The 20,397-nt window shown below is 35.5% G+C and overlaps 1 protein-coding gene across 3 annotated transcripts in view; it reads right to left on the bottom strand.

The window, feature by feature from the left end:
- The window catches only part of DMXL2 (Dmx like 2), a 152,286-nt gene that overhangs the window by 108,849 nt on the left and 23,040 nt on the right, over nucleotides 1-20,397 (bottom strand). For 2 of the 3 annotated variants that reach the window (XM_042988851.1, XM_042988852.1), the window contains exons 2-6: nucleotides 17,119-17,244; nucleotides 13,959-14,030; nucleotides 11,635-11,713; nucleotides 10,709-10,844; nucleotides 9,769-9,835 (exon numbers count right to left, since the gene is read on the bottom strand). In XM_042988851.1, the coding sequence (XP_042844785.1) occupies nucleotides 9,769-9,835; nucleotides 10,709-10,844; nucleotides 11,635-11,713; nucleotides 13,959-14,030; nucleotides 17,119-17,244 (480 nt within the window). Of the gene's footprint in view, nucleotides 1-9,768; nucleotides 9,836-10,708; nucleotides 10,845-11,634; nucleotides 11,714-13,958; nucleotides 14,031-14,622; nucleotides 14,670-17,118; nucleotides 17,245-20,397 lie in introns of those variants that run through there. The other variant, XM_042988853.1, reaches the window with a different exon arrangement.

Here is a 20,397-nt window from a genome sequence, read left to right as displayed (position 1 = left end):
CACAGGTCATTAATAGTTTTTAATGTACCACATGACCCTCTCGTCAAAAGATCATATATCCTAAAATAGTCTCAAAATTGTGACACACAGCTGAGGCAAACATAACACAATGAGTGAGCAACGAGAGACAATCAGAAACATTAAGATTACATGAGGGACTATTCCAAAAAATAAAAGAGGAAGGAAAATTCATTCTATGAAGCCAACATTACCCTGATACCAAAACCAGATAAAGACACTACAAAGAAAACTACAGGCCAATATCTCTGATGAATATAGATGCAAAAATCCTAAACAAAATATTACCAAACTGAATCCAAGAATCCTTTTAAAAACTCATTCACTCCAACCAAGTGAGATGTATTCCAGGGATGCAAGGGTGGTTCAGTATTCACAAATCAATCAACATGATACATCACATTAACAAGAAAAAGGATAAAAACCATATAATCTCAATAGATGCACAAAAAGCATTTGACAGAGTACAACATGCAATCATGATGAAACCCCTCAACAAAGTAGGCTTAGAGGGAACATACCTCAACAAAATAAAGGCTACCTATGAAAAAACCCACAGCTAACATCATACTCAATGTTGAAAAACTGAGAGACCTTCCTCTAAGAGAACAAGACAAGAATATCCACTCTCACTTTTATTCAACATAATACTGTAAGTCCTAGCCAAAACAATAAAAGAAAAAGAAATAAAAGGTATCCAAATTGGTAAGAAATAAATGAAATTTTCACCATTTGCATATGATATGATACGGTCTACAGAAAACCCTAAAGATTCTACCAAAAACTACTAGAACTGATGAATGGATTCAGTAAAATCACAGTATACAAAATGAATACACAGAATCCTGTTGCATTTCCATACACTAATAATGAGGTAGCAGAAAGAGAAATTAAGAAAACAATCCCATTTACAACTGTACCAAAAAGAATAAAATTAAACTTAACCAGGGAGGTGAAATACCTGTACTCTAAAAATTATAAAAATTTGAAGGTGACATAAACAAATGGAAAGATACTCCATGCTCATGGGCTGTAAGAATTAATGTTGTTAAAATGTCCATAGTATCCAAAGCAATCTACAGATTCAATACAATCCCTATCAAAATATTACGAACATTTTCATAGAACAAGAACAAATAATTCTCAAATTTGTATGGAACCACAAAGACTCCAAATAGTCAGAGCAATCTTGAAAACAAATGAGAAAGGTGAAAGTATCAGAATCCCAGATTTCAAGATATATTACAAAGCTGTAGTAATCAAAACAGTATGGTGCTGTCACAAAAAGAGACACATAGATCAATGGAACAGAATAGAGAGCCCAGAAATAAATCCACGATTATATGGTCAATTAATCTATGACAAAAATGGCAAAAATATACAATGGAAAGAAGACCATCTCTTCAACAAACAGGGCTAGAAAAGCTGGACAACTACATGCAAAAGAAAAGAATGAAACTGGACCACTTTCTTGCACCATATACAAAAATAAACTCAAAATGGATTAAAGACCTAAATGTGAGACCTGAAACTGTAAAACTCCTAGAAGAAAACAGGCAGTAATTTCTTTGACATAAGCCATTGAAACATTTTCTAGATTTGTCTCCTGAAGCAAGGGAAACAAAAGCTAAATGAAACTATTGGGGCTATACCAAAATAAAAAGATTTTATACAGTGAAGAAAACCATCAACAAAACAAAAAGGCAACCTACTGAATGATATATGCAAATTATTTATCTGGTAAGGGTTTAATATCCAAAACATATAAAGAACTTATACAACACACACACACAAAAACCACACAAATAATCCAATTTAAAAAATGGGCAGAGGACATGTATAGACATTTTTGCAAAGAAGACATACAGATGGCCAACAGACACATGAAAAAAATGCTTAACACTAGTCATCACGAAATGCATGTCAAAACCACAATATCACTTCACACTTGTCAGAATGGCTAAAATCAAAAACACAAGAAATAACAAGTGTTGGTGAGGATGTGCAGAAAAAGGAACCCTCGTGCACTTTTGGTGGAAATGCAAATTGGTGCAGCCACTTTGGAAAACATTACGGATGTTCCTCAAAATATTAAATATAGAATTACCATATAATCCAGTAATTTCACTGATGGGCATTTAACCAAAGAAAACAAAAGCACTAATTTGAAAGATATATGCAATGCTGTATTTACTGCAGCATTATTTACAATCACCAAGATATAGAAGCAACCTAAATGTCCATCAAAAGATGAATGGATAAAGAAGATATGGTGTGTACACACACACAGACAGAAATACTACTCAGCCATAAAAAAGAATGAAATCTTGACATCTGCAACAACACAGATGGACCTAGAGGGTAGAAGGTAGACTTAGAGAAGATAGACATCTTGTAATTTACATTAATATACTATTCTTAATTGAATCCAATTACATGCATTTTAATATATTTTATAAGACTTCTATTTCATGTGATCATGTCCAGATACAGATCTGCTAAAGAGCTAAATTTTACTCTGAGAAAATTCAATAGCTTTCAGACTGTTTCAGCCTTAAAAACAAAATTAGTCTGTAACATATAAATGGATAATGATGTGCTATTAACTGCTTATATACTACAAAATGGTCACTTGATTCACTCAAACAATAAATCTTTACTCGATGCGGGCACTGTATAAACTGATGGGGATAAAAAAATAATAAAAAAAATAAATAAACTGATGGGAATATAGTTAGGAGAAGGGAAGGAAGAGATAGAAGACAACAAAATATAATTGCTAGTTGTACAGAGCTTATACTCCAGAAGGGAAGACAACAGTAAATAAAGATACAAATTATTGTTGGGGCGCTTGGATGGCTCAGCCAATTAAGGGTCAGACTCTTGATCTCAGCTCAGCTCAGGTCTTGATCTCAGGGTTGTTGAGTTCAAGCCTCACACTAGGCATGGAGAGACTTCTTTAAAAAAAACAACAGATACAAATTATGGTTTTAATAAAATTATAAGTGCTACAAATTAAAAGCATACTGTGAGAGTATATACTTGAGAGACTTGACCTGGTCTGGGAGGTTTCCTTAAAAAAGTGATATTTAAACAGAGCACTGGAGTGCCTGGGTGGCTCAGTTGGTTAACCATCCAACTTTGGCTCAGGTAGCGATCTCGCGGTGAGTTTGAGCCCTGCAGTGCAGAGCCTGCTTGAGATTCCCTCTCTCTCTCTTTCTCTCTCTCTCTGTCTCCCTCTCTCTCAAAATAAATAAATAAACTCTAAAAAAAAAAAAAAAAAGTACATCATGGGGCATCTGACTCTTGATTTTGGCTCAGGTCATGATCTCAGGGTCATGGGATTGAGTCCCTCATCGGGCTCTGGGCTGAGTGTGGAGCCTGCTTGGGATTCTCTTTTTCTCTCCTTCTGCCCCTCTCCCCCATTCATTCTCTCTCTCTCTCTCTCTCTCTCTCTCTCTCTCTCTCTCTCACACACACACACACACACACACACTCTAAAATAAAAAACAACAAACACTGAAAAACTTGACAAGCCAATTCAATCACCTACGAATTAAAAAAAAACTAATATTTAACATTTCTGTGTAGAATGTAGAGATGCAAGAAGAGTTTTCCATAACGTCTGAAAAACAAGGTTAATAAAAGGAAAACATCAGAATCACTGGAAAAATAGTTTGAAAAAGAATAGGGGCGCCTAGGTGGCTCCATTGGTTGTGTCTAACTCTTAATCTCAGCTCAGGTCTTGATCTCAGGGTAATGAGTTCAGGCCCCATATTGGGCTCTGCACTGGGCATGAAGCCTACTTTAAAAAAAAAGAATATAATTTTTGCCTTTGATCTCTAAAACTAGGCAGTCACCTTTAAAGCTTTCATCTTTAAAAACTAGCATTCCACTACTCCTAAAACTTGACCATGAAAAAATGGCCATACCTACAGATTTGTTCTTTTTGTTACTCATATTTCTTAGGGTCACAATATACTCACAAATGATTAGTAAGGCTAGTCATTCCTTTGATTTAACAAGTCTGTTGTAGATGAAGCCATCATGATGATTTAATGGAGGACAAATTCAGTGTGATCAGAGAGCTACTCTAGATTTACACTGAAAAGCAGCTTTATAATGTTCCCAGATAGTCACTGCCCTGACATCAGCTTGGGTAGTGTTGTGCACGCTATGCTGCATTTGAAGCATGTTTTCCTATTACCCTCTTTCAAATACAATTAATGGCACTATTGTATCCACTTAGGTTTTCCTTAAAACATGTATTTTGGCATGTATATCATCTGATGTATTTTTTTAAATTAAAACTTAAAAAATTTAGTTTTATGTATGTGTGTAATGTGTGTGTATGTGTACATGTGTGTATAGTGTGTGTATACATGTGTGTAGTGTGTGCACATACATACACACATACATGCACATACAATTAGCCTGGAGCTCAGGGGAGAGTTACAGGCAAAAGATACAAATCTAAATGCACTTAAAGCCATGAGATAAGAGGAGATCACCAAGGGAGTGAGTATGGTCAGAGGAGAGGTCTAAGAAATAAGCCCTAGGGTACTTCAAAATTTTAAAGTAGGGAAGAAAAGGTGATCCCAACAAACTAATGAGGGACAGTCAGAGAGTTAAAAAGCAAATCAAGAGAGTGTATGGTGTCCTGAAAGTAAACTGAAGAAAGTGTTCAAGGGTGAGGAAGTAACCAACTGTGTTAATTCATGCCATTAGGGTAAGTAAGCACTAACCACAGGATTTGGTAACAGGAATTCACTAATGACTCTTTCAGAAGAGAGAATGAAGAGAAAAACTTGGAGACAGCAACTATAAGCAACTCTCTGAAGGTGCTATAAGGGGGACAAAGAAATGTGGCAAAAGCTGAGAGAAGGTCAAGAGAAAGTTTTGGTACTGTTGTTTACTTGTTTCAGAATGGGCGAGATTATAGCATGTCTGGCATGCTATGCTGTATTGGTGAGCTTGGACTGACATAACAAAATACCATAGACTGAGTGGCTTAAACAAATGTATTTTCTCACAGTTCTGAGGGCTGGAGGCTGAGATGTGGCTGCCAGAATGATCAAGTTGGTGGACCTCTCTTTCTGGCTTGCAGACAACTACTTTCTTGCTATGTATTCATGTCACAGAAGGAGAACAAGCTCTCTGGTGTCTCTTCTTATAAAAGTACTCACTATTCCTATATGAGGGTGATATGCTCATCACACCTCATCTAACAGTAAGTACCTTTCAAAAGCCTCATAGCCAAATCCCATCACATTGGGGGGTAGGGTTTAACATATGAATGGGGGTTGGGGGGCCATGTTCAGTCCATAACATATACCAACGTGATCTTACTCTAACACACAGATAGATCTCATAAATCTTGAAGAAAATATTAGCAAACCAAATCCAGCAAGAATAATACATTATAATCAACTTAGGGTTATTCTAGAAACACAAGGCTTATTTAATACTTGAAAATAAGCCCAACTATTTATCTTATTAAAAGAGTACAAAAAGATGGGGCGCCTGGGTGGCTCAGTAAGTTGAGCATCAGGTCATGATCTCACAGTTTGTGGGTTTGAGCCCCGCATCAGGCCCTGTGCTGACAGCCCTGAGCCTGCTTCAGATTCTGTGTCTTCCTCTTTCTCTGCCCCTCCCCAACTTCGCGCGCGCATGTGCGTGCGCGCTCTCTCTCTCTCTCTCTCTCAAAAATAAATAAACATTAAAACCATTTTTTAAAAAAAAAGAGTAAAAAGAAAAAAATTATAATCTCAATAGATTCAGGGAAAATATTTCCTAAGATTCAACATCATTTGTGATTTAAAAAAAAAAAAAAAATTCTAACAAACTATAAATAAGGAAATGTCCTTTAGCCGAGAACGAACACCTACAGTAAACATCATAATCAAAGGTAACACAGTGAAAGGTATCCTCTTGAAATTGGGAGTAAGAAAAAGATATCTACTCTCACTAATTTTATTCAACATTATACTAGAGGTCCTACATACTGTAGTAAAAAAAAGGAAAAGATACAAAACATTTGAGATTTAGAAAGGATGAAATAAAACTCTCAATATTCACAGATAATTATGTACAGAGAAAAACGAAAGATCTACAGAGGATTTAATAGAATCAGTGACTTTATCAGTAACATTTGCTAGGTTTAAAACCAATATAAAAAATTAATTTCATTTCTATCTACCATTCACAATTATAAAATTAAATTTATATTATGATGCCATTTATAGCAATATCAAAAAATATCAAATATTTAGGAATGAATATAATAAATGTTTAGGGCCTCTACATAAAATATAAAAGAATACTAAGAAAAATTAAAAATTCTAAAATAAATGAAGGGATATGTTGCATTCATGATGGACACTCAATTGTAAAGATATCAATTCTCCCCAAACTGACCTATAGAGTCAATGCAATACCAATCGAAATCACAAGAAGTTTTTTTGTTTGTTTTTTAAAATTTTTCAGGCTCATCCTAAAATTTACATGAAAATACCAAGGGCCTTGGCAAGGATGTGGGAAAAAAGGAAGCCTCATGCACTGGTGGTGGGAATGTAAACTGATGGAGCCACTGTGGAAAACAGTATGGAGGTGCCTCAAAAACTTAAAAACAGAAGTATCATATGATCCAGTAACTTCACTATTGGGTATTTACCCAAACACTAATTTGAACATACAAAGGACCAAGAAAACATAAGACCATCTTTAAGAAGAACAAGATAGGAGGACTTGTTCTACCAGATATCAAAACAATTCAAAAGCTATAGCAATTAAGACAAGTGATGCTGGTGCAACAAAAGACCAATGGACTAGAGAAAATAACCCAGACACAGATCCACACAAATATGGACATTGAAATCTATGACAAAAGTGGTATTACAGAGCAATGGAGAGAGAAGAGGCTTTTCAATAGTGTGCTGGACAACTGGGTAACAATATAGAAAAAAATCAACCTCTTCCTTAAATCGTATCTAAAAATGATTCCACATAGATTTTAGACATAAATGTGGAAAACAAAAACACAAAATGTCCAGATTTTAGGGCACAGGTTCTTTGAGGTCCTCTAACCCCAGGAGCCTGTTGAGAGAATTCTAAGATATAAAGATATTTTTGATACACCCTGTATGCTCTCATGCCTTACCATTTTAGTGTGCAACTTCTAACTTATGGCATCTACGTATCTCTGCCTGAAGTTTCCTAGGACTTGTTTTTGAGTGCTGAGAACTACTGCTATACCATAACCAGCGCCCAACCAACAACTGATACATATGAAGAACATGTGTGAGGAACACGATGTTGTGAGGAACACCAGCTCCCGGAGTTACCCAGAGATCCCAACTTGTTAGTCACTTGCATGATAGCATACCCTTTATTCAGCCCCTTCACTTCCCTGCCTTAAATCCAGTATATTTCTTGGTGATCATTCCCCACATGAATTACTTATATTTGAATCCTTGTCTCAGAATCTGCTTCTTGAGAAACCAAGACAACTAAGACTCAGAGTTACCATGAACTAGAGTGGTGAAAAACAATTACTTCTCTATTTTCATAACTGCTAACTGAAGGAAATGCTAAAGTTCAGTTACAAATAAAAGCGACAGACCAAAGTGGTATTAGTGGTACCTATGACTCTGTCTCTAACAGAAATCACAGATGTTTTAAGATTACACGACATTTGCTGTAAATATCTCAAAATAGTTTTTACACTCCTTACTACTTTGAAATTGTTATTAGGTAACTACTGAACTGCACATGATTGCAGTCTCTCTGTCAATAATATTGTGCAGTCTTCCTGTCTATATTGTCACCTGTTGAGCAACTATCTCTGGATCAACTAATTATTCAGCCACAAAACAGTTGAGAGTGTTCTACAACTAGAGATGAACTAAAAAGGATAAACTCTGGTGTTCTTGGAAAACCTATTCTTGTGTTTTAGTGTAATATAAAAGTTATACATATAAAAAAAGTTATACATATATAAAATATATATATATGTATATATATATACACACATATACGTGTATATATGTATATATATTAAAAAGTTATATACATATAAAAAGTTATATATATAAAAGTTGTATATAATACAACAATTAAATACAATTAAACTTTCCCTGTGGGTTTTTTTCAATGTGTATTTACTTATTTTTGAGAAAGAGAGATGGAGAGCAAGGAGAGGAGGGGCAGAGAGAGGAGGAGAGAGAATCCCAAGCAGGATACATGCTGTCAGTTCAGAGTCTAGTGTGGGGCTCGAACTCACAAACCATGAGATCATGCCCTGAGCCAAAGTCAGATGCTTAACCGACTGAGCCACTCAGGCACCTGAAAACACCAGAAGATTCTTAAAACCTCTATAAGGTGGAGATGGGCAGGGAGGGCAGTCCTAATGGCACTGTACTTCTCAAATAGCAACACCGGTAGCTAGAAAGCAACAGAACCAGGACATAACCCTGAGAGAAAATTTTCAACACAATTCTAGTCCTAGCCAAATCAAGCATAAAAAAAGAACTCTTTAGGCTTGCAATACCTTCAATTTTTTTTTTCCCATTCACCCTTTTCAGGAATCTACTAAAGAGTATCCCTATCAGGCAAGGGAAGAAGATAAATGATGCTAAGAAACAGGGCAAACAGAATCTCCTAAGGTTCATAAAATTCAAAAATGACAGCTCTGCTATTTTAGGCTTGGAGAGCAACTAAGCCAGAGTGGGGGCAAAAAAGTTTCCAGGGTAACTCTTATGTGGGATTATAGCAAGAGGAGATCCAAAGACTGCCAGAGGTTTGGGGGTGAATTAGGTATATACAAAATGAAGCAAATAGTAAAACAAAGTTACTAGTAACTCCAAAGTAATTATTCTGTGAAGAGCATTTTACACAATCTTAGCAATGTGAATATTTACCCAAATGTTATGAGATATCTACATCAGCAAGACAGGAGGAAGGGAAGTCAATGTGTATATGTGGCAAAAGTAGAGATGGGGATGGGGGACATCAGCCAGTGGACTGAAGTCTCAGATTCCACAGGAAGAAAAGAGAGGATACATAAAACTAAAAGGAAAAAAAAAATCAAGAAATGGGAACATTAGCAAGTTACTTAGAAACATGAAAGGAAATACCAAAACACGCAATTTGACAAGTAACTCCCTCAGGACACAGGAATAAGAATGGGATTAAAGGAGTACTTCTTTCCATTGTGAATCTAGTAGTACTATTTCACTTCTTAAATTACATACATATGCTATTCTTTAAACATAAAAATTAATTTTGTAAAATGTAAATTTTAAACAAAGTCAAATAACATTTATTTTCCAAGTGCCTACTACCTACGGGGAGCATACCAGATCTCCCATTAATACTATCACTATTTTGGGGCGCCTGGGTGGCTCGGTCGGTTAAGCGTCCGACTTCGGCTCAGGTCATGATCTCACGGTCCATGAGTTCGAGCCCCGCGTCGGGCTCTGTGCTGACAGCTCAGAGCCTGGAGCCTGTTTCAGATTCTGTGTCTCCCTCTCTCTCTGCCCCTCCCCTGTTCATGCTCTGTCTCTCTCTGTCTCAAAAATAAATAAACGTTAAAAAAAAAAAATTTAAAAATACTATCACTTTTTCTGAGGCCAGCTTTGCAGAGTATGATTACCCCTATTTTTCTCAGATGAGAAAACTGAAAATGACAATGAAAAAGGAACATTTTTTGTTTTTTTATTTCTTTTGTTTATGTTTTATTTGGTCCTTTACCTTTCCAGCAGTAGCAAAATATTCACCATCAGGGGACCATTCCATCAAATGTACAGACACTGAGGTTCTAAAAAAAAAAAAAAAAAAAAGTTAACCAGTCTGCATTTTTAAAATCTGGAACACTGTATATATAAATGGTCAAAACAAGATTTTCATAACATATCAGAACAAGAGAGTTTTCATCTCCCTTAAAATACAAATTAATTATGAAAACCAATCCAAAGTTGACTTTGGAGATCCAAAGAAGAATGCAATCAACATGCATAAAAGAGATCTCCACCTACCTGCCCCATGAATGTCCAAAATATAACAAGTTAAAAACTGAGCTCACCCATCTCCCCTGGCTAAGTGGGTCCCTGCACATAATCCATACTGTCAGTGGTATAGCCATTCTTCCACTTAAGAGTAGCTGGCAACTTGTATCACATCTTCCTCTTCCCCATCCCTATCTACATCTCATCCATTAAGGAGTAATTCCCAAGTCCTGAGGTTGTAACTCGAAAAATATTTTTGTCCTTTTTTTAACCAATCAACTGTAACACAGAGGAAAGGTTAATATGGGTTTGGGTTAGAAGAAGTCCACTTTCGGGGCGCCTGGGTGGCTTGGTCGGTTAAGCGTCCGACTTCGGCTCAGGTCATGATCTCACTGTCCGTGAGTTCGAGCCCCGCGTCGGGCTCTGTGCTGACAGCTCAGAGCCTGGAGCCTGTTTCAGATTCTGTGTCTCCCTCTCTCTCTGCTCCTCCCCTGTTCATGCTCTGTCTCTCTCTGTCTCAAAAATAAATAAACATTAAAAAAAAAAATTTAAAAAAAGAAGAAGTCCACTTTCTAGGCTTCTAAATGTAATTGTACTATCAAAAAACAGAGATCACTGTGCAAGGGAACATATTTTAGGATGACTGGTTTTTTTAATTAATGAGAACAACAGAGTTAGACACTAACTTGCACTGCCAGATGCACTTCCAATCATTTAAAACTGGAGGAATTTTATTATCAATTTCTTCCTCCTCTTCCAGAATGTCACCTCCTGGAGGAGCCCACAACTGAATAGAATCGGTTGCTGTCAACAATCTGTTATCTGAAAATTAAAGAAAGTTCTAATGAATACGCATGGCTTATCTGGAGAAAGAATTGCACATGTGGGCTTATATTTAGGTTTAAAAACTATTCTGTGAAAACCAAGACATATCCATTTCAAAGTTCTAAGAATCCACTACACAAGAAAGGGTAAGTCTCGGGTGAAACTTGACAACAAAAAAGAAAAGCTTACTGGCAAAGAGCTACTGTGTATCAGGTAAATCTTAAAAACAAAACAAAACAAAAAAAGCAAAAGTACAATAACAAAACAAACGCAAAACACTCTGTTATGTAAACATAGAATGTTCTCAGGATATAAAACAGAACTAAAGATTAATGAAATTTGTTTTTCTACAAAATTAACCTTATTAATCATGAATGTAAAGAGGGGCAATGGCCATTATCATTAGGGGTTTCTAATCTTTCAAATTTAAAGACAAAATTTCCTAAAACACAAAAAATAAATGAGATAGGGGGTTTTTTTGGCCCTGTTTTATTTCTGAGTTTATTTCTTATTAAACACAGTGTAAGTGTTAACTAAGGAAACAAATCATCACTGTTTCCTAGAATAAAACATTCAAAGGCAGGGAATAAAAGCACAGAACTCAAAGTAAATTAAGCACTGTACAAAGCAGTGTATACCAAGAAGAAAAAAAAATACACTCATTCACTAACAAAAATAAAATATTCTACACTGACCATTTTATTATGAGAAACTATATTACATTGTAATCAGACATTTCTAAATGAACATTTACTCTTTATAATTTCTAAATATAATCACTAAATACCTTGAGGGTCCCATGCTAAATTGTATGTCACAGAACTCAAAAAAAACTGCCCCGTTTTAAGCCACTGACACTTGAGTTGCTGAAACATATAGAAAGAAAAAAGAAACATATATGTTTTTAAAGTAATATCCACAAATATTACCATTTTATCATTTTATTCACCTTAAGACTTTATGATCTAAAACAAAGATGTAAATATTTCACTATTATTTTGAAAATATTGCTCCTAAACTAACTTCAAATAGTTATTTATTATTTACTCTACCACATCAAGCTGCTTGCCATGCCCAAAGCATGTTCTCTCAGGCTTCCTTCCATGTCTATAAACACATTCTTAGATGTAGGACATGCTTTTTCTCTCTTCTCCACCTGCAAGCTCCCATGCTTACATCTATATCCAGCTAAATCACCACCTCTGCTGACATCCCGGCAGCAGCCATGGTACCCTTTACATCCCATTTTAACAGTGGCCACATGCATGTGTCTGAATCTCCTAGTAAACTCCAGCTCTTTAAGGTAGGAATTATGCCATAATAAGCTTTGTGTCTTGAGTGCTGTAATGGCTGGAACATATGCACTCAATACATGTTTGTGAAAACAAATGCACATTAGAAGGAAGTGAAAATTATCATAATCCTATGGACTCAACATCTAAAATAAAACTAGATGTATCTCCCAAAGTCAACAAATTTGAACCACACAATATATACAATCCACAAATCTATATTATGTGTATTATATTTATTTGACTAATTTCCAGTCTTTTTTCTATTTTCATTCTAAAAGAAAGATTTAAAGTGCAAAAGTCAAAGGCCTTTGCCATGAAATACAGTAAGTGAAAAAAGTTGAGATATTTCTTTGTAGTACATAAATACACAATGTCCTTTTGTAAAGTATAGTGCATGTAAAGCCACATCACCTTAGGCAAGTTATACATCAACTGCTCGGCAAGTAGTAATAATTTAATAAACAGAAATTCTCTCTCTCTGTATGATACTTTTTAAATACTTAACAAATACTTCATTCAAGGTATCATGACCATCCAGAGCCAGAATTTTAAAATAACTGCAAAACCTGAACTTCATTATCTAAAAATAATTATATATATTTATAAATATATACATATATATTTATTTATATTTATATTTAAGTTTATTTATTTATTGGTGGGGGGAGAGGGGAAGAGAGGGAGAGAGAGAATCTCGAGCAGACTCCACACCATCAATGCAGATTTGGATGCAAGGCTCAAACTCACAAACCCATGAGATCATGACCTGAGCCGAAATCAAGAGTCAGATGCTTAACTGACCGAGCCACCCAGGCGCCCCTGTGAATTTTAAGTAAAATAAAATATAGCACCTAGAATGAATTTGAATGGTTGGTTCTCAATGTGATATGCTAGACCATTTAGCTGATTAGTGAGTTTACCTAAGCTCCTAACTCCTTCACTCAACAAGTATTTAGAAGCACCTATTGTGTTCCAGGTCTTGTTCTAAGTACTTCAGATGCACCAATGAACAAAAGAAACAAAGCTCCATACCCTCATGGAGCTTACATTCTAAACAGTAAATAACAAATAAGATAAATGCTGTGGGGAAAAAGTTTAAAATAGAAGGATGAGGGGTTAAAATAAAAGTGGTTTTGTTTTAAAATGGGCAATTTTAAAAATGGGCGGATCCTCATTGGGAAGGTATTATTGAGAAAATACTTACAGGATCTGCAGGAGCTGACCTTGGAGTTACCCAGAGAAAGAAAAACATTCCAGACAAGAGAAAAAACAATGCAAAGACCTAAGATGGGAAAGTAACTGTTCAAAGAATAAAAATGCCAGTGTGGCTGGAGTAACATTAGAGGACAAAAATCGTAGGAGTCGAGCTCTGAGAGGTGTTAAGTGAGTACTAGAGGGAAAAAAGACTATAGAGTCTATTGTAAGGCTTTTTGGCTTTGTGTCTGAGAGAAATAGGGAGTTTTAGGTGGAGAAGTGTGTCATGACTGCTGTGTTGAGAAAAGAGAAGAGAAGGATATAAAACATATCAGAGACTACTCCAGCAATCTAGACAAGAAAAAATAGTAGTTCAACTAAGGTAGATTACAATTAACAAGGTAAATCTCAATTAGCAATATTATAGAAAACTAGGTTTCTAAAAGGTCTAGGGGTATATCTCTAGTGAATGTAGAAGATCTTACCATCAAAAGCACCAGACCAACTTCAGATGGGTATTCCAGACCACATTCAGCACTAGCTCTTGTAAGGCACTCTTTACTGCTATCAACTGGATTCTAAACTTAACTCTAAAAAACTTCTACTACCACTGAATACTTACACAATTTCTCTTATGAGAATTTATGCCCAAGGGCTCAAAAATACAAACAGCATTACCATACGAAGCTGCAATCTAAAAAGAAATGAACAAAGCATTAACATTTAGGAAAAGAAAATAAAGACAACATCCTTTTCACAATAATGTATAAGCTAATTACATATAATACAATCCCAACACAGTATTCATGATTTATTCCATCCCATAAATATAACTGGAAAAGAATTGGATTTAAGAATCCCTTCCCTGTTGTCAAAAATTCATCAGGCTTTACTTTACATATCAAATACAAGGTTGAACTATTCAAAGAAATCATCCTTTTCTGTAAGAATTTTTTTAACATAGGAATAACTTTATTAACAAAGATAGCATTTCAATGGCACATTTGCCAGAAATTTTATAATCCAGTGAAAAATAATATAAAAACGATGAGAAGCAGAAAAAGATATCAAAGAGTATTAAACAGGTATTCAAAAGACATCAAATAAAATGACATTAATTATACTATGAAACAAAAAAAAATTCAATGGGGAAAATCATCTAGAAAAAGGAATAGAGAAAATGGACTAAGGAGAGATCAGAGACTCCACTGCAAGTGGAAGAGAAAGAGCTGACGTAGACGTCCCCATCGGACTTAAGATAGAGATCTGGGTTCCAGGTCACATACCTGATAAAAAGGGACATAAATCCTCTGTTCCTGGAAGCTACCAGAGCCTGGTAGAGATGATTTTTTTTAATATGAAATTTATTGTCAAATTGGTTTCCATACAACATCCAGTGCTCATCCCAAAAGGTGCTCTCCTCAATACCCATCACCCACCCTCCCCTCCCTCTCCCCCCATCAACCCTCAGTTTGTTCTCAGTTTTTAAGAGTCTCTTATGCTTTGGCTCCCTCCCTCTCTAAACTCTTTTTTTTTTTCTTCCCCTCCCCCATAGTCTTCTGTTAAGTTTCTCAGGATCCACATAAGAGTGAAAACATATGGTATCTGTCTTTCTCTCTAAGACTTACTTCACTTAGCATAACACTCTCCGGTTCCATCCATGTTGCTACAAAAGGCCATATTTCATTTTTCTCATTGCCACATAGTATTCCATTGTGTATATAAACCACAATTTCTTTATTCATTCATCAGTTGATGGACATTTAGGCTCTTTCCATAATTTGGCTATTGTTGAGAGTGCTGCTATAAACATTGGGGTACATGTGCCCCTATGCATCAGCACTCCTGTATCCCTTGGGTCAATTCCTAGCAGTGCTATTGCTGGGTCATAGGGTAGATCTATTTTTAATTTTTTGAGGAACCTCCACACTGTTTTCCAGAGTGGCTGCCTCAGTTTGCATTCCCACCAACAGTGAGAGAGGGTTCCCATTTCTCCACATCCTCTCTAGCATCTATAGTCTCCTGATTGTTCATTTTTCTAATAATTCCTTGAGAGCCAATTCCCAGTTCACCCTCCTCTTGGCAAGAGGGAATCAACTACAGGGAACAGACCAAAAACCATTCTTGCTGACACCTAGAACACTAAATTAGGTATATATATTTTTTAAAGGCCAGTCAAAAAATGTCTACTGTCATCTCAGGGCACTCTCATACCAAAAAGTGATTTTAACTGTCACTTAATATCTAACACTCTTTCCACGAAAAAGCTCTTAACCTACAATGGTAGGGAGGAAGCTACTTCAAATGCCCACCCGAGGTAAACACCAAGGCAAAAACTGTTAGGAATGATCGCATTCAACTTGTCAGTTGATGAATGAATGATTATAATTGGCTAACATAGTCATAAATGACAAAGGTATCACCAAAAGGTCTGGCAATAAAGGAAATAAAAGAAGATGGCAATAAAAAAACAATAAATCGAAGGTGTCATTTTTGCCTTCTTTATCTTCAACCAGGTAAGGAAAAGTGGAAACAGGGTTATGAACACTAAGGTCCTATACATGAAAGGAAACTTTGCTCCCAGATAATTTATTGTGATCATTACCAGCCCATAAATAATTTACTAAAATTCATCTGGGAGAACTATCATACAACTCCAAGCAGGTTTAAAGATACCCTACTTGGTTTAAGGAAATGAACAATGAAAAATTAATGAAAGAAATCTGGCACTCTCAGTGTTCTCTAAGAGTAAGCAACGCTTAGTGGGGGAAAAAACAGGATAAAAATCAGAAAAGCAGGAAACAAGTGTCAAAAAACACCAGGAAATTCAGTGTTTCGATACTAGGTCAATTACATCACTGGATTGCCAGATTGTGCCACATTTACACAAATACTAAAGCTTGATACAAGCAGCAAGGTGGGACGCTAGAAATAGTGTAATAATAATTTGTTACTTGGCATAAATTTGCATCATTACTATTTATCACCATGAAAATTCTGATTTAACATATCCTTGTTAAAATGTGTTATTTCTCAGTAAAAAACAATTGCTAGAACACTAAGACTATTTAAATCATTATAATTATTACAGGAAAAGTCTCATTTTTATACTGTGGAGATACTGAACTCTTCTACGCAACACTGGCCTTACTGAGCTGTTAGAATATAGACTGAATATGCTACATTTACTTCACATACAACCAAAATTTGATGTATATCATGTTTGATGTGTATTTTGGGGGAGAGGTATATGTGAGATGCAAACTACTTTAAAATAAACCCTCTGTTTTAGAGTCTGAATGAATGAACCTTAAGATTCTTCAATTAATGAATAAACTTTAATTAAATTAACAGAAGCTCTACAAAGCTGCTGTTACATGACAAATATTATATTAGACACTAACAACTAGCCAGATTTTTTTATAAAAATTTAATGTTGCTGTGATTTGGGCAAGATAAGGGATGCTATGCAGACAAGAGAAAAGTTTACTTACTTCCCTACTACTGGCTTAACAGTTGCTAGAATTATCAACTAGCAGAACATCAGTATGCACAGGACCGTAAGGCCTATAGAACTTTCAAGACAGTGTACACCTGCAGAATAATCATCTCATTATCAGCTTAATGGCCCCTTACCATTTGTATACATCCTATCATTTTATCCACTCCTATCAACAACCATCTAAGCAAGGTATATTAATAAGAAATTGTAAACAAGCCTTGTATAAAAGGAGAAGAATGCATTAAAAGATGGCATTTAATAAGGTAATTAAATCCCTTACTCTTCCATGTTGGTTAGAACACTCCACACAGCTGACTTGGATGTTTCCATGCTTAGCACCAGGAATGATCTGCACACATTCAAAGTCACTTGCCAAAATAACAATATCACAGCCTGATCCATACGCCTAAAAGAGAAAAGTTTTACAGTATATAAGATATGTAACTTATGAATTATACCTTAGATTTTGTTGCCACCATAGAGTCTGACACATTTTTACAAAGATAGTTCATGTGAGAATATTTAGTTATCAATTTCCAAATAAGACATTAAAAGTCACATCATAAATAAATGCCACATAATAAAACAGGATGATGACACCCCATGAATTATCTTTCAACAACTAGTACTAACAAAGAAAGGATTTTTCTAGTTCTTCAACCCTACAGCCTAAGTCCCTGCAGGTCATAAATCTTCCTGTTCAGAGCTTCTCTCCAAAGCTCATCTTAGTGAGCCCTAAAGAATAAAACCTCCATCTGAAAATAATAAGGCATCAAAGGCTGCAACTGTGTTTCCAGGGTTCAAACCAGGCTTGACAAAGATCAAGAAAGAAATCAGATGAATTTTCCAACACAAATCCACATGGCTTAAAGAGCTAGTTAAATAGACATGAGCCCCCAAGGCAGAATTACATGCACTAAGGCAAAGACTAAACTTAAACTCATCAACTGCCTAAGAGTGAATCCATGATGCTGTCTGCCTCTCTCCTCCCCTTCAACCTTACAAGGTGTGAGGGAGAGAGGAAACCAGCCCAAAGTGGCTTCTCACACACACACACACACACACACACACACACACACACACACACACACACACAAATTAATTAATTTAATTTAAAAATAAACTGATTTATATAAAATGTTGACAAGTATAACTATATAGCCTGCAAAATAAAATAGAACACAAAATTAAGTTCCTGGAAAATTCCTTGTTCAACAAAACTATAACGAGTAAAACCAAATGTTTCTTCCTATTGCCACACTTCTTGATGTATGCTATTCCTGTTTTGCAACTTTGTGAATTTTATGAAGACATAAGGGGCAGAGGCAGAGCGTGAGGACACTTTTCCTTTTTCTCCCAAACTCAACTTGTGAGTAAATATTCAAAACAACCTAACAATCTAATTTTGAAGTGAAAAAGCCCCTTATATATACATGTGTGTATATACACCAAAAAAATGATTTATGAGGTGGTATTTTATCCCACAATTTCTACACCTTTAAGCAATATAGTCCTGTCCTACAAAACATAGATATCCAATAAATAAATAAATAAATAAATAAACAAACAAACAAACAAACACAAAACAGATATCCAACAGCCAGGACTGAATGTGATGACATCGAACTCCACGACCTGTGTCCTGATGAGATCCACACATGGCTGCTAATGAAAGAGAAAATGAAGATAAAGACCAGATAGGAAGACAAATACTACTTCTACTGGTTACTAAAACTTCCAACACTGCCAAAATCCTGCTGCAACTATTATAAACCATCTTCGACTCATGTATTAATAAATACCAAAAAGTTCACCAAAAAAAAAAAAAAAAAGAATGATTGGCAGGGGAAATATGGAAAAAAAATCACTTCTGGGAGGAAGTAACTACTTATATTCTTATAGACAAGGCAGATTTACTACACCAAGCACTCAAGAAAGCAAAACTGAAAGGGAATATTGAGCATAGGAGAAAGGAATGTTTGTATCACTCTAATGATCTTTAAAATTACATTATTAATCCTTACAAAAAAAAAAAAAGAAAAAAATGTATAACTATGAATGGTGATGGATGTTGACTAGACTTACTGTGGTGATCATTTCACAATGCATACAGATAGTGAATCATGCTTCACACCTGAAACTAATATAATGTTATATGTCAATTATACCTCAAAAGAAAAAATTTTATTAAAATTACAAAAATAATCCTACCTTTGAACAATATTTCGAATTTTCCAAAGTGCTTTATAGTATTATCTCAACAAAGTGAATTGATGAAAAGAGCATCAACTGACGAATGGATAAAGATGTGGTTTATGTACACAATGGAATACTACTTGGCAATGAGAAAGAATGAAATCTAGCATCTGCAGCAATGTGGATGGAACTGGAGGGTATTATGCTAAGTGAAGTAAGTCAGGCAGAGAAAGACACCATATGTTTTCACTCATATGTGGATCTTGAGAAACTTAACAGAAGACCATGGGGAAAGGGAAGGGGGGAAAAAAAGTTACAGAGGGAGAGAGGCAAACCATAAGAGACTCTTAAGGACTAAGAACAAACTAAGGGTTGATGGGGAAGGGGGAGAGGGGAAAGTGGGTGATGGGCATGGTGAGGGCACTTGTTGGGATGAGCACTGGGTGTTGTATGGAAACCAATTTGACAATAAATTATATTTTTAAAAAGTTATTTGTATTAAAAAATAAAGTAAAGTGGTTACTAGAATCTGAAAAAAAAGAAAAGAGCATAAACTTTAGTTTGAAATCATATATGCAGGGTTTTCAATTTGGGTTCGGCCATTCTAAGTGATCTTAAGTTAGAAGTAACAGTTACCTCTTGGGACAACTGTGAAAATTAAAGTAGAAAATCTATTTGCAGAATGCTTAGCACACATCATTCATTTAAGAAGAAAAAACAAACAAACAACAACAACAAAAAACAATGCATGAAGTCCCAAGCCTGTGCTAGGGACTGGAAATATACAACCACAAGACGTGGGAAGTCTAACGGGAAGATAACCAAGTGAATCACCAGTCACAACTAAATGACAAACTGCCATGACAGAGATACCACAAAATATCAGAAGACAAAAGGTACTCAATAAATGTTATGTTACTCCCCCTTTAATCTTTGCAACAAACCTGAAAGGAAGATATCATTATCATTGTATAAAGATTAAAATTCATCAATTTGCCCAAGATTATATGGTTAATAAGGGGAAGATGTTCCAACTCAAGTCCTTAAAATTTTTAGGCTATTTTCTCCTACATTACATGTCAACGATACTTAAAGTATTCCAGATAAATATTAGTATCCCTGCTTCTCTAAAGATGGGCCATTTCTAGCAACTGCTACTAGAGACAGATAGGCTTTTACTGATCAATCACCAAAAAGGATGTTTACTCTTCCCTAGATATTCAAAATGCCAGATCTTTTCCAGAGTACATGGACTATACTCCTTAGCTGTAGGGAATCTTGACATCTTTCTGATCCTGCAATATATGTTCTCAAACTTGGCTGCATCAAAATCAAAATTACCTAAGGAACCTATTAAACATAC

This window comes from Panthera tigris, chromosome B3 (assembly GCF_018350195.1).
Source record: "Panthera tigris isolate Pti1 chromosome B3, P.tigris_Pti1_mat1.1, whole genome shotgun sequence".
Taxonomy (NCBI): Eukaryota; Metazoa; Chordata; class Mammalia; order Carnivora; family Felidae; genus Panthera; species Panthera tigris.
This window is presented reverse-complemented; position numbering and strand designations above follow the sequence as displayed.